This window comes from Lagenorhynchus albirostris, chromosome 21 (assembly GCF_949774975.1).
Source record: "Lagenorhynchus albirostris chromosome 21, mLagAlb1.1, whole genome shotgun sequence".
Taxonomy (NCBI): domain Eukaryota; kingdom Metazoa; phylum Chordata; class Mammalia; order Artiodactyla; family Delphinidae; genus Lagenorhynchus; species Lagenorhynchus albirostris.
Genome location: NC_083115.1, coordinates 17,941,707 through 17,956,910, shown reverse-complemented (window position 1 = coordinate 17,956,910; position 15,204 = coordinate 17,941,707). Strand labels below are relative to the sequence as shown.

The 15,204-nt window shown below is 40.1% G+C and overlaps 1 protein-coding gene across 1 annotated transcript in view; it reads right to left on the bottom strand.

The window, feature by feature from the left end:
- Positions 1 to 2,258: 2,258 nt before the first annotated feature.
- The window catches only part of SLC7A2 (solute carrier family 7 member 2), a 74,127-nt gene continuing 61,181 nt past the window's right edge, over positions 2,259 to 15,204 (bottom strand). The window contains exons 8-12 of the mRNA XM_060136276.1: positions 14,303 to 14,405; positions 11,666 to 11,871; positions 10,478 to 10,644; positions 9,638 to 9,746; positions 2,259 to 7,516 (exon numbers count right to left, since the gene is read on the bottom strand). Coding sequence (XP_059992259.1) covers positions 7,320 to 7,516; positions 9,638 to 9,746; positions 10,478 to 10,644; positions 11,666 to 11,871; positions 14,303 to 14,405 — 782 coding nt within the window. The 3' untranslated portion in view covers positions 2,259 to 7,319. The remainder of the gene's footprint in view (positions 7,517 to 9,637; positions 9,747 to 10,477; positions 10,645 to 11,665; positions 11,872 to 14,302; positions 14,406 to 15,204) is intronic.

Below are 15,204 nucleotides of genomic sequence, written 5' to 3'. Positions count from 1 at the left end.
CTCTGAGAATCTCATTCTAATATAAATGCTAGACATTTTCGATGCTCTCAGATCCACTCATCAAGAGACACCATGGAGTAAGGTAAGGATCCCAGAGCCCTGGTCTACTTAAAATGGGCCAAGAGAAATTACTCTCCTAGCTCCAGGATATGGCATGCTGTAAAGACGTTCCACCTGTTGGCTAGTTACGAGAACCTCTAAATGGCTAGGGGAAGACAGACAACTATCAGCTAAAATGTAAATGACTCGAAAACCTCCCTCCTCTCCTTTCTTTACTCAGTGGTGTCCTCCTTCCTACTTCAACAGTCCTGTGCCTATCTGCCTTCTCCTGCTTACTTGCTCTAAATGCTCACTTTTTGAAAAGCATCTGCTGTCAGTCATTCACAAGTTGGGCCAATTTTAGTCAATGTTCCAAGAATGTTGACATTTTAAGTCTGATTTCTTCCAGGGCAGTGAAGCTCTTGGTTTTTGCTTGAAGAAATATCAGGCATTAGTGAGTGGATGGGGGAAGATCCTGGAGACCTGGAGACTCAGCCTCTGGGGAACCCCAGAAACCTGAATCAGGAGGATGCTGTGGTCCTTGTAGGTTAGGGAATGCAGAGCCCAGAAATGAGCTTGCTCTCCATCATGGAGATTTGGCCCTACCCTGAGCTGTATGGTTCTCCTGGGTGGGGAAGTCTCTATCTTGTGTTTCTATCTTCATGTTGACTGCTCCAGTCTTAGTAGAGAGTAACAGGGATTCTTTACCAGAGACTATGACTTTTGGAATCTCTGATACCTAAAAAGATCAAAGAGTTGGCTGTGAATCTGTTACTAAGAAAGGTTCAGGTAAGTAAATCTTACCTGAACCAGGTAAGTAAATATTGAGCTGAGTTTCTTTCCAGACTGTTTCACCCATACCTTGACCTACTTTAAAAGACAAGTTGAGATAATGTGATAATGGTTATTTTATGTCCTTTGAGAATTTTTTGGAGATATTTTCTGGGATGAATGAATCACTCTTTCCACACAGACACATGGGGACTTATCAGCACAGTCAGCAATCTACTGGCTTCCTAAAATGGAAGTCTATCAGTGGCCTTCTTTAAAGAACACTAAGGAGATGGTGGTCCTATCTCCAGAAGTTCCTGGCTGGACCCACAGCCCGACACCTGGGGTCTTGTCATCCCAAGACCCCACTCAACAGAGGCGGCTATAGCTGCTCACACTTTGCAGCCGGATCCCATGTTGCCAGCAGAGGCGGGGCCTCAAAACCTAGTTAACAATACTAATCAAGCCAACGAGCAGCTGAATTAGGTTTCAGGCTTCTATTTGGGAAATACTTTGCCGTGTTAGCTTGGTTTTCAATGCAGGCTAAATGGATACCAAAGCTTATTCAATTCACCATGGTGTTCCCTCCAATTTATAAAAGCCAATAGCAATTAAGTGTGTACACAATGACATTTCAAAATTAAACAAGCTAATTTAGGAGATGTGCAATTTTAAGTAACTTAGAGCCACGTTAGAAAACTCTTTGACTCCTCCCTCCCCATCAAAGGGTAAAGAGGGCTGAAGTTGGTAAATATTTATTCACTATACCGTACAAAATTTCTGTTAGTTATACGTAACTGATCGCCAATTACTAAAAGCTATGATTTGGTCGGAAGAATATCAGTGGGCTTCTTTTTTTTTTTTTTTTTTTTTGCGGTACGCGGGCCTCTCACTGTTGCGGCCTCTCCCGTTGCGGAGCACAGGCTGCGGATGCGCAGGCTCAGCGGCCATGGCTCACGGGCTCACGGGCTCACGGGCTCAGCCGCTCCGCGGCATGTGGGATCTTCCCGGACCGGGGCACGAACCCGTGTCCCCTGCATCGGCAGGCGGACTCTCAACCACTGAGCCACCAGGGAAGGAAGCCCCTCAAGAGGCTGCTTGCAGACAAAAGCAATGTCAAAGAGATTGGTCCATTAAATAAATGGCAGTTGAAGTGGTAGGATCTCAGATGTGTGGTCCTGGGGTGGCATGCCTCAGGCGCAACTGATATTATTTGGAATGTGCCATGAGGATTGAGTATATGTGGAGACATCTCTTTTATTTTATAGGACGGTATTCATACGGTAGGCTGCCAGGTGAATATCCTCAACAGTAGATTTGTTTCCATTTAGATTGTACTATTGATATATTTCTGAGCTGTAAAGCTTCCTAAATAAAAAGGCAGTTTAAATTAGATAAGTGTGAAATGTATGCTTTTGGTAGGTGAGATACATATGCATGCTACACTATTATAAGTCGTATTAAAATTTATTTTAAAAATACATGGTCATGTTAGAAAGCATATTTTACAGTGGTAAAGCAGCAGCAGTTTTTATTCATTACAAATTCTAAAAAATAATCCAACTTTATAATAAGGAACACTGATTATCATTAAAGACATTTAAATTTAAAGTTACCTACTACACAAAAAAATCTCTATATTCGCCTAAGACCAATGTATCTGTTGGTTTTTACAGACATAGAATTTCTGCAGGGTTTTAGGCCCTATCAACAGCTTCTATTAAGTACAATGATAACAAAATAAAGCAATGAAACAATTGGGCACCAAAGATGAAGAGCCTGTTAACCAGGCACGGGCCAGAGAAACCTGTCCTGTTGGCAACACAAGGTTCTTTACCAACTGAGCCGAGGCCCACGCACTTTCCTGCCCAAGGCTCTCAGTGCTGGTGCAGAAACTGCAGTGGTACCAGTTCCAGGAAGCAGCCATCCTTTCCATGAGTCATAGAGGTTCCTTGGTCCTTATCATTTACCTTGTACTCATGGGCTATTTGGGGCTGAAATTAAGGACCCCCAACTACCTCACTTTCATGTGAAGTCTTTCACTTCCTATCCTACCCTGTCATCACAAGCCCCCACCAACGGGGTAGCTATAGACGCTCATACTTTGCAGTCTGCCTGACCCAGGGTCTTGGTTATGAACCCCGTGGAGCTGCTGTCAGTGGTCAGTGAAGGCTCTTTAAGGCCAGAGATTATGGCAGTGGCTTCAGCCGTGATGAATAAAAGCGAAGATAGTGCTCCCAGCAAACAGGGTTGCCATTGGGTCGAGCCATAACAAAATGCATTTGAAATGAACATGACTAAACTGTGTACATACGAACAATAATGAATGTTATGAAAACCAACCACTAAACCAACAACCACAACAATAACAGATCAGGCCTCTCAAAATTCAGAAACCAGAAAGCCATTAAAAAATGTTTAAATATGATATACAGGGAGATAAAAAAAAAAAACTCAGCTAAACAACAAAGTCAAGCAACCTCATTTTCACATCTACGTGTCTGAAAAATGACCTGTGATGGCATTAGTTCCTACATGAACTTTGGTACTTCTTCCCTTGATATTTTAGGACAAGTTAGAAAACATAGGTAGAAAATATACAGAGAAGGCACTATTTTGGCACTAGTCAAAAACCAAAAATAAACCAAAAAACCCAGTTACACAACCCCCCAAGAAATTCACACTAATCATGTGAATATTAATATTCCATGATGCACACTCTAAACCCAATCCTTTAAAATTCTGTGGACATTGTGTTTTTAGTTTGAATTGTACTGTCGCTTGAAGCACATCAGGAGAAGCCCAGACAGAGAACATCAGAAGCAACATCACAGGTAAGTCAGAGTTGGAATCTTGGCACAATTTTATCATGTGGTTTATAATCTCAGAATGTGCTGATCTAAGAGGAAAAAAAGCTAAGACTAACCTGCTCCCTCTGGCACTACCAGCATCAGCGGGCGATTACCTTTCCTTATTCTCCCTGCATTCAAATATGTTTCGAAAATAGTTTGGTAAATACAAATTCTAATTCAGAAGATTTTAACGTCTACCTGTAAATACCCAGGACTTAGAAGATATTTTGGCTAATATTTAAAATAAAAGAAGTTTAAAAATCTTTTATTCAGAAAAATTTGAAGAAGACAGGCCCTTGTCTTTTAAAGGAAGGTAGTTCTGAAACATATTTTCTACCAAGTGTGGTTGATGACAGTAAAGTTTTATAGATATCATCATTAGTTTTTCATTAATGTATATAATACCTCAAATGATGTTTTGGTCTTTTCTTGATAGTCATCTCTGGGGAAAATGTGATTAAGCAGTACTCTGTTTCAGTATACATCAGAAGTTCTACATTTTCTCATAAATACTTTTTAAACTTGGATTTGCATAGCTACCTAGTTAAATGTAGGGTAGGCATGGCCTTTGTATGTTATTCACAAATCATCTTTCTTTTTTAAGAGTATAAAATAAAGGTGCTATTATTAAAGTCTTTCACTGAGAATGTTCAGAGAGCATATTTCCTAGGGCAAAAAAGAAAGGTAATTCAAGCTGTTTTTACTCAGTCACAATTAAGAGAACGTATATGTATTTTTTAATTTCTGAAAAGGACTTTATATAAGTGTGACTGATTACTAGTAAAACCTGTACAGAACATTTTGGCAATCCTAGGAAAGTAAAAACAAAATTTTGTTCAAAAGGTTATAAATTCAAATGTAGGGACAGAGAGGTGATAAAAGACCTGGTAGTACTGGCTTTCCCTAATAAGCGCAAACCAAGACAGAAATGTCAGAAAAGGTGCAGCAGAAGCAATAAACAGAAATCCCCTAATGCCCCCGCCCCCAACTCCATTTCAGATTATAAAGCTCCCGGTATAATGTACCAGACTTCAGTGATTTCATATTAGAAACATTATAAATACATCTTTCTTAAAGAATCTATCTATAGAAAATATTACACATATAAAATCGCTATATATTTCAAAATAGTTTAAAACCTAAAAATTTTGCATAAGCATACCTATCAATATAAAACATTATTTTTCCTCCATCAGTTGGGTTTTTAAAATCTAGACAACAGTATTATTTCCAAACCCCATCCTAAACCCAGCTGACTTCTACACTGACGTTTGAAATATACACACACATATATATACGTGTATCTGTACACACTCACACACACGTACGAACATACATTTGAGTTTTCACAGAAAAAAAGCATAGTCACTGACAAAGCATCTTTTCATAGATATTTGTATTTGTAAAGTGTTTCAAGGTAGAAAAATAATTTTTAACTAAATTCTGCTCCTAATTGAACACAGTGGGCATAATAGTTTTAGCTGCCTGTCATGTTCTAAACAAATTTCTTGATATTGTTACAGTAAAAGTTTTAATATTCACATATGAAATTCTTCATGTTCCCTGTGTGAAGGGCCTGTTCTAGGATGATTTCAGAAAAAAAGGCTTCTCAGTATACGGCAAATAACAGCAAGGACTTATGATTAGGCCCACAGTGCTTACAGAAATACTTTACCCCTTGCATAGCCAACTCTTCCTCTCCAGTAAAACATGCAGCTTCAAAGAATTCTGGGCTTCAGATTTTACCGCGTGCACCCTGGAAATTGTGGAATGTTAGTACTGAGTCCTATGTCAGAGATGCTACAACACTAGCAGCCAGAAACCCAGGCCTTCTACCTGTTTATTGGATATTTAATCACAATAAACTCCTCAACAATCATAACTTGCTTTTTAATGAAAAAAATAAAGTGACATCTCTTGGAAAAGCTGTCAGAAAATAAATGTTTTCCTTGCCTTTGGAGTAAGCTGGTCACCTGGGCTTGATAATGTTCTTCCTGGAAATATAACCCATACATATGTAAGTGTTTAGACTCAGTCTCATCTAGTGAACCATATAATTATTTGTAAGAAAAATAATTAATGAGAAGCAAAACACACTGCAGATAAGTAGTCCACTATTAGAGAACCCTATAAAGTAAAATACAGTAATTATAGAATCTTACATTTAAAAACAAACTATTTACTCATACAAAGGTTATTGTGTTTCTATGGCTTTAATTCAATTTGGTTAATTTTTCAGCTTGACGTTTTAAACGATCATGTATTTTACCAAAATATTCTATTCCCCGACCACTGATGGGTTTTTGTAGAATACTAGAGCTTGTATCAATTGGTTTAGTGTGGTCATTTAAAAATAAATGAAATAAAAAGTGCTAAACAATTTATGGGATGGGGAAGAAAAACATCCCTGTTTCCAAAAGAAACATCAGAGGCAAATTAGATCTGAACCCCTAAAATTGGGTCAAATGCCCTTTAATAACCGAATAGGCACTTTAAAATCAGAATAGGGGAATTTTCGTTCCTTGTATCCCTTCATTTTTTCCTTCTTTTTTGCATATAGTAGAAAGAGAATTTGCTACTGAGTTAGAAAAAAAAGTTGAACTGTGATTGTTTATTAAGTAATGGAAAAAAGTATGAATCATTCCACCAATTGTGTGATCTGGGAGATTCTACTGGCTTATTTTAACTGACTTTTAAAACGGGGGTGCTTGGGGTCTACTTGTCCAAGCACAAGTCTACTCTGATCTTCAAACATATCCTCATCTCTGCCACTTACATAAGCTTCCTGCCCATGGGGACCACGCTCACTCTCTAGCACAAAGGGTCCCAAGTGGATCACACTACCTCTCCCAAGCCTCTGACTGGACTGGGACAGGGCAGGGGGGAATATATCATTCACAGAAGGTGAAGGCCTCACATTTAAGGACCACTGTTCTCAAAGAAGACAGCAGTTCAAAGGGGTGCCTGACATCTGATGACACAGAGGGCCACCCCTGCCCTGCGCAGCCCGGCAGACACGAACACTCCTATTGGCGAAGGTTTTAGCAAACTGTCACACCTCACGGAAGAAAAATCTGTACTAAACCCACTGCTGGCATTTGTAAGTTGTAGAAAAGGCTCATTTCCTATCCCCTCCTCTTACTCCAGACCAATGACAGACACTGTGATGGGTAAATGCATTTTTAGCATGTTCTAACTTGACATTAATAAAGCCTAATAAGGAAAAGCAACAGCTATTTCCCCAACCACACCCAGCACATACAAAATATTTTTCTATTCCGTGATTATCTCCATTTCAGTATGTGCAGTATATGCTACCGATTAATGACAACACTGGAAAAATGCAATACAATAATAGTAAAACACCAACAACTTTTAACACTGATATTCCCCAACATATACAAACATACACACACACACTCCCACAATCCCACTATTTGGGGGACATTCATCACCGAGGAGCGAGCTCAGGGTGTTTTCCCTGGATGCATAATTCACCATCTGAGGAGGTGCTGTCCAGGCGAGTAAGTATAAATTAGGGTGAACTGTGTCTGCAGCAAACCGATGACAACCTAGCATGACGATGACGTCCGTCATGGTTCACTCCATGTAGGATATGTACGTGAAGACTGTGGACCAGTTCTGCTCGTGCAGGTACTAGCATTCACTTGTCTTTTCATGGAATATGAAAGGTAAACTCAGGTTTCTTTGGTGATGGTCATTTGCTTGAATGGCAGATTTTTCTTCTGTCGCTGCATTAATGTTGTCTGAATAAATACCTTCATCGTCATCGTCATCCCTCGAATTACCCTCCAGGCTGTGTCTAATGCCATAAGCGAAGTAAATCAGGAAACCTTTTAGAGAAAAAAATCAGTGTCTTAGGTGTGTCAGAAAATGGCTGTTTGTATATGGAAAATTTAATACAGAACTTAATAGTGCCTTTTGCCTTCTCTTTCTGTGCTGTTTTAGAAGGACGGAATGCAAGTACAGGATATCCCATAAAAGGTCCCTGACAAACATCTTCCCAAGAGAATGTGCTTCTTCCTTTTAACCTGCAATCTTTATATGCGTGGTTTTTTCAATAAATATTTTTCAGATGTTTATGTAGAAAAAAATTTTTTTACTTTCTCAACACTCAACACTACACACTAAACAAAAGGATCTGTGGGGAAAAATCTCATACACATCCCCCAAAACAAGTGGCGGGTTAACAAAGACACAGATATTTTGGAAAGCATGCCCTGTGTGAACAGGGGACACGGGTGTGCCTTACACACGTTACTGTCACCAGGAGAGGATGAAAAACTGTGTACTAGGCCAACTGTTTATTATCAGCCATGCTGACTGGGGATCAGAGGGAAATGTTTTAAGTATTCTCGCAAGATACGTAGGCATTTTGCTGTATTGTAGCTATATTTTAAAAAATTGGTTGAGCGTTTTGGGTTGATGTGAAATGCATTATAATTTTCCCATGTAAAATCATGGGAAGCAGGCTACCAATGAGTATTTTGGTAAGTCCAGTTATTAGGAGTGATTCTATTTCCTCTCGTGTCCTTCGAGGTTTGAAGATCCAACCCTCCTTGTCCTCAAATAAAGGTACTGTTATCACCATTTTACAAAGAAACTGAGGCACAGAAGCAGGGGTATAACATGGCCTAGGTGACACAGCTAATACATGGCAGGGGTGGATTGAAACGTGGAGAGTCTGGCTCTGTAGTTCATGCTCTTCACCAAGGTCAAGTACATGATTAAACCTCAGTGAGCTACGACTTGAAGAAAGAAGCAGTGGCTTTTGGAAAGGCAGGAAGGGTAGAGAAGCTCTCCACCAGATTACAAAGAGATTCTTCTGGGCTCAGAGTAGGGGAGAGAGTTCTAGGGTCCTGTTCCCCGGGGCTTTGGGCTCAGCTTCCTGGCAGCACCTGGGGAGGTGGCGAGATCACAAAGGAATGGCTTTGTGGTACATTATGGAGGGCAGAGCCGACGGGCAAGTGATTCCCGTCAGGATCCTGGCCCTGATGCAACAGAGCCACCTATCAGAAGCGGCCACAGTGACAGAGAGAATACTCCAGAGTAACCTGGGTGGAGGGATAGCCTTTGATGCACCCCAATTCCTTGACACAGTGTCAGATCCCCCAAATATGGGCAAAACTCTAGTGTGGGGATGGGTGGGGATGGGCAAAACTGACCAGGTTAAATCTCCTATCAACTCAAGTGGGTTGGTGGCTTGAGACTGATATTAAGTTAATTTACAGCCACAAAAGAGATTCATTCGTTCATAATAAGATTCATTCTTATTAAGCCAATGGGAGGACTGTCAAAAAGCATCAACTCTCAAACTCCTCAGGCCACCAAAACCAATGCACACTTAGCTCTCATTTCTCACTGCTTCACCTTTCAGCCACTTCAATTCATATTTTGAAAGACAGTTGGTGCTCAGTGCTTTAGTTACAACAAAGTTAAACTCTTCATTTCTAAGTCAATTTTCACATAGGAAACTGAAGAAGTCATGATGGAGAACAGTGCAGAACAGATATAAATAAGCTCACTCATGTTATTTAAGGCCAAATTCCACCCCAAGGCATTTTGGTATCAGAAAAGAAATTTCTTGATATAAGCACATTCAAAATGTTGCCAGAAATCCACTGGTACTCTGGAAGGAACTGGCTTTGGAATCAGACTCTAGGGCTGCCATTTGCAATTTAGATCCCTTGACTTTTAGGGGCTTCATTTTTCTCACTCAAGAAGTTAGAAAAAATAGGACCTATAGAGTTTTACAGGGCTACTGGGAGAACTGAATTTTCCAAAAGTATCTGGAAAAGTAAGCACTCAGATGTTCTAAAAATTGGGAAAGGAAGAAACTGAAAAAAAAGTCTTTATTTCTAGGAAGGGGGAGTGGATGCATTTCTCTAATCACAGTGCATGACATTGGAAAAAGAGAGCCCACGTTCAGAAAGCAAAAACATTAAAAGACCTACCAAGCGCCATCCAAATGCTAAATCTGATCCAGGTGTCTGCACTCAACTGGACCATCAAGTAAATGTTCACCAGGATGCTGAAGGCTGGCAAAAATGGTAAGAATGGAACCTAAGGGGGGAAATATCTTCTTAAATATACTCAAATTTTGAAAGCACATTCCCCAAATTATTTCGACATGGTGGCAACTAATTTGACATACATACTTTCACACTGTGTCAGTAAGTTTATATTCTCACAAAAAGGACAACCTGAATAAAAGCCACTCATCTTGAGAATACTAAAAGGAGCACCATATTTCACATTGTTTACTGCAGCCCAAAGCAACAGAGGATTTGTCCAGCCCGCTAACACCTGCATCATCACCAAGATGCGATTGGTTTCAAGGTTTAGTTTACTTTAGGGTATACCGGTTTAGTTCAGATATCAACAGGGCATGCCTCTGGAACTGGCTACTCATGGTATCTCAGGGGGATCCTACTCTTAGTTCAAATGGGACGAGATAATTTCACTTGCAGTGGAAGGGCTTTTGGTGGAAATAATCTTCCTGGGAGGGTACTGAATTTCCAAAATAAAATATTCTAGTTATTCTTCTGAGACTTCAGAATATCGGACAAGAAATTTGTTTACTATTATATAGAATAATGTGATGGGGCACATTCAAGTTTTTGAAAAGAATACTTTAGACAAAAAGGAGCATCTCAAAGAATTGTGACACTCTTGTTCATTGGTTAACGTCATCAGAAGTGCTTTTTTTTTTTTTAAAGAAACAATTCACAAAAACTAACGTACAAGAGAAAATGTGCATAATATTTAGGATCTCCAGTCCTCATGACACGTACCATAAAGGCTACTTTTTGCTGATTCTGAGGCTGTCTCCAAATGATGAGCACAATGGCAACGCAGAGAACGAGCAACAGCACAAGAAGAGCGAGGCTCCACGCTTCCAGCCTGGCAATCGTGTGGACTCCGTGCGTGGTCAAAATACTCAGGCCCAAAATGAGAAATGCTGCAGAGGTGACATGTTCGGGAAACAAAATCAGCACACGCCCTTCACTCAGACTCCTATGTTCAAAGAGTCTATTTTGATAAGACATCAAGTTCTTTCTAGATCTGCTCTGCCAAATACTAAAATTCTTCATTTTTATTCTGGGAAGAAATGGCTAATTTCCCTGATTTAAGAAACACAGCTCGCTTACTCATGACTGTCTCCCCTTAGAAGCCAGCCTCCCCTCTGGGCACTACCATCTTGCCTTTCGGCTCATGGGCTACAGTCTCAGATGAGATCACGTGGATTGATGGGATGTTGTCCGGGGTGGCTACTTCCCTTTCTTCAAATGGGAAAAGCAGGTCTGTTCATGTTCAGCTGTTGTAAACACTGACTGTTTATGTAAACAAATAATATATGATCTGCACCTTTTCTCCCTGTTTCAGAGAGCGACATCACCGCCCACCCACCTTTCTCTGACCATCAAGTCTGCATTAGGGGTCCCTCCTATGTGCTCTCAGAGAAACCTGTACTGCTCTTAGCTTGCCGCCAACAGTCCTGTTCTGCAAAACCCAGTGAGAGCAAGGACCACCCCTCTTGATATCCCAAGTACCCAGCAGAGTTCTGGCCACACTAATGATGCTCAATAAGTGTTTCTGAAAATACGCATGATTACGTAACTGTGGGTGAGCAAACAGGATCTGCTATATTGCCTCGCAGTCTCCTTGGGTCTCCGTTCAGTTATTGCCAGGTGTACTTTGCTTCACACAGGAAGCACCCTCGCAGCTGACAAAATGGACCCATTTTGTACTTCTGCCACTCTCGCCTTAGGGAATTTCTTCCTTTCTTCTTCAATTACCAAGATATAAGCAATTTATCCTGCTAATATAGAGATGAGCTCAATGACCAGTGACCAGTTAGGTTCAAATCTCAGGACTGAGGGTAGTGCTAACATATTCTTTCATCCTCTTTCACATCATACCTGCTCTACCTACATATACCTGCTGGGTCTTTATAATGTACACAGTTGAAGGGGACTTACCAAGGAATCCTACCAGAAAGCTCACGAGAGAAGCCGACTGTTTTGTGGGCAGAAGCGAGGGGCTGAAGAGGGTTCGCAGGCTGAAGCCCTGTCCTGGCGGCACAGTGACCTGGGACTCGCTTTTGGAGGCAGTGTTGGCACACGATCCCAGAGCTTCTTTCTCAGGACAATATTTGGGTTGCTCGTAAGATAAGCCAGGCTGGTACCTATTCCCAAATAAAGGCATGTGTCTTTATTCTCAACGGACACTTGGTCCAAATGAAACGAGCATCTGAAACTCTAAGAGAGACATTTCCACTCACAGCTGGTGCAGTAAATCCACACGTCTTGTGGCTGCAGCCCCAGAATGCACTGAAGCAAGCCACACACCTGCTCAGCAGAATATCTGCAGCAACTCTGAATTTCCTCTGGTAGCCACTTGATTAGAAAGTTATGTACATTAGATGCCGAAGAGAGTTACATTTTATTTTTTTAAACATCTTTATTGGGGTATAATTGCTTTACAATGGTGTGTTAGTTTCTGCTTTATAACAAAGTGAATCAGTTATACATATACATATGTTCCCATATCTCTTCCCTCTTGCGTCTCCCTCCCTCCCACCCTCCCTATCCCACCCCTCCAGGCAGTCACAAAGCACCGAGCTGATCTCCCTGTGCTATGCGGCTGCTTCCCACTAGCTATCTACCTTATGTTTGTTAGTGTATATATGTCCATGCCTCTCTCTCGCTTTGTCACAGCTCACCCTTCCCCCTCCCCATATCCTCAAGTCTGTTCTCCAGTAGGTCTGTGTCTTTATTCCTGTCTTACCCCTAGGTTCTTCATGACATTTTTTTTTCTTAAATCCCATATAGAAGTGTTAGCATACAGTATTTGTCTTTCTCTTTCTGACTTACTTCACTCTGTATGACAGACTCTAGGTCTATCCACCTCATTACAAATAGCTCAATTTCGTTTCTTTTTATGGCTGAGTAATATTCCATTGTATATATGTGCCACATCTTCTTTATCCATTCATCCGATGATGGACACTTAGGTTGTTTCCATCTCTGGGATATTGTAAATAGAGCTGCAATGAACATTTTGGTACATGACTCTTTTTGAATTTTGGTTTTCTCAGGGTATATGCCCAGTAGTGGGATTGCTGGGTCATATGGTAGTTCTATTTGTAGTTTTTTAAGGAACCTCCATACTGTTCTCCATAGTGGCTGAACCAATTCACATTCCCACCAGCAGTGCAAGAGTGTTCCCTTTTCACCACATCCTTTCCAGCATTTATTGTTTCTAGATTTTTTGATGATGGCCATTCTGACTGGTGTGAGATGATATCTCGTTGAGAGTTACATTTTAAAGTGAGGCAAGTGTGACAACAGGATGATTATTCTGGAAATATCTATGTCCAAAGGAGATGCAGTTCACAAAAACAGCACAGAAACTCTGGTTAAATATCAGCTACAGAGTAACATACAGCCTTCGGTTTGGCCTTCAAAGGCCTCACTGCAACCTGTCTCTCTGGCCTCATCTCCCTCATCTCATACAGCCACCTCCTACCCATTCTCCTCTATCACTGATCCCCTTCCCCTTTAGCTGGCATCAAGATATCATCAGCCTGCTTCAATTCCTAGTATCTGCCCAGTCTCCCCAGTGTGGTCTTTTCCCTCTGAGCAGCCTTTGGTTAAACTTAAAAGTAACATTTGTCCCCCATCCAAAGAAGAAATATGCTCACTGAGAAAAAAATACACAAAAAGGGGGGTACGTAGAAGAAAACTGAAGCCACCCATTACACCACTACTCAGTATGAATCACTGCTAGCACTTTGGTACAATTTCAGCCAGGTATAAATGCAAATATGTGTATATATATGCAAAAATCATTTCTTCGTGTAAATGTATGTTACTATTTAAATAAATTCAGATGCTACATATAGCTTTGCATCCAGAAACTGATATATTTCTCCATATAATTAAATATCATTTTATTTGCTGTTAGAAGAGTCAAATGATAAATGTACCCTTCTTTATTTAACTATTCTTTTTTTTTATTGAAGTGTAGTTGATTTACAATGTTGTGTTAGTTTCTGGTATACAGCAAAGTGTCTGTGTGTGTGTGTGTGTGTGTGTGTGTGTATATATATATTCTCTTTTTCATATTCTTTTCCATTATGGTTATTTTAGGATATTGAATATATCCTGTGCTACACAGTAGGACCTTGTGCTACACAGTAGGACCTTGTCGATTATCTATTTTATTAACTATTCTACTATTGATATTCAGCTTAGTTCAATTTTTTCACTATTGCATATATCTGTGTGTGCCTCTTTGATTAAATCTTCAGCATAAAAGCTTAGCAGCTGGATCACTGGGATGAAAAATATAGTATTCTTAAGTGTTTTTATACATTATGAGAACTTGTTGTTCACACAGATTAGACCTACCTTTGGTAATTCTCAATTTTAGTTGATTCTTTGCTTACAGACCAAGTATGCTAATTATGCTTTGTACTCACGTTTGTATGTCTACGGCCTCTCACCTCTGTGAGACAGCTAGCTCCTTGAAAGCAAGGTCAGTGAGCCCTAATTTTCCCCAGGCCCCACATGACACACACTCTTCAGAACCATCCGGCAATGAGGACAACTCACCTGAGGATGAGAACACAGGCTGCGACCAGAGAGTAGGCCAGAAGGGTGCCGATGGACATCATGTCCACGAGGGCCTTCAGGTCAAAAAGAAATGCCATCACAGCTATTGGGAAAAGAAAGAACAGGGAAGAAAACAGCCTGTGAGAAAACTCCACACAGTTGATAACTTTCAAGTCAGGGATAAGTGATGGGCACTTTTTTGTTTTAGTGCCAATGGTAAGTCAAAGTGTAGAAAGCATATTTCTCACAGTTAATGAGATGTTCTTGAGGTCATACAAACTGCTAATAGAACTTCAAAAACCCTCGGCTCTCTATCTAACAAAACACATCTACTTTGATTACTTAAAAAATATTGGCCGGGGAGGGTGGGAGGGAGGGAGACGCAACAGGGAAGACATATGGGAACATATGTTTATGTATGACTGATTCACTTTGTTATAAAGCAGAAACTAACACACCATTGTAAAGCAATTATACCCCAATAAAGATGTAAAAAAATAAAAAAAAAATAAAAAAAAAAGCTAAAAGTAAACTAGTAGAAATATAAAAAAAAAAAAAATATTGGCCTGACAAAGAGTGAAAATATTATATGACAGAATACTCTCCTTTGATGTTTCAGAAGGAAAACACTGCTAGGAAATACGGGCTGGCTCCTTTTTAAAAAAACATAAAAGAATTCGAACAGAAGAGCTTTCATTATAGATGTTATATAATCATTTTAATTCCCATCTGCATTCTGAGTTATATCTTCTACAGAATAAAATAATGTCGAATTAAATTATGTTTCTGATAGTAGCTAAATTCTACTCTGATTAAAACCACACAATCTGACTAAATTTGAGCGATCTGTGACCCATCCCCAGGCCCCAATAATGTTAAGAGGCAAAGTATAATTTATACAG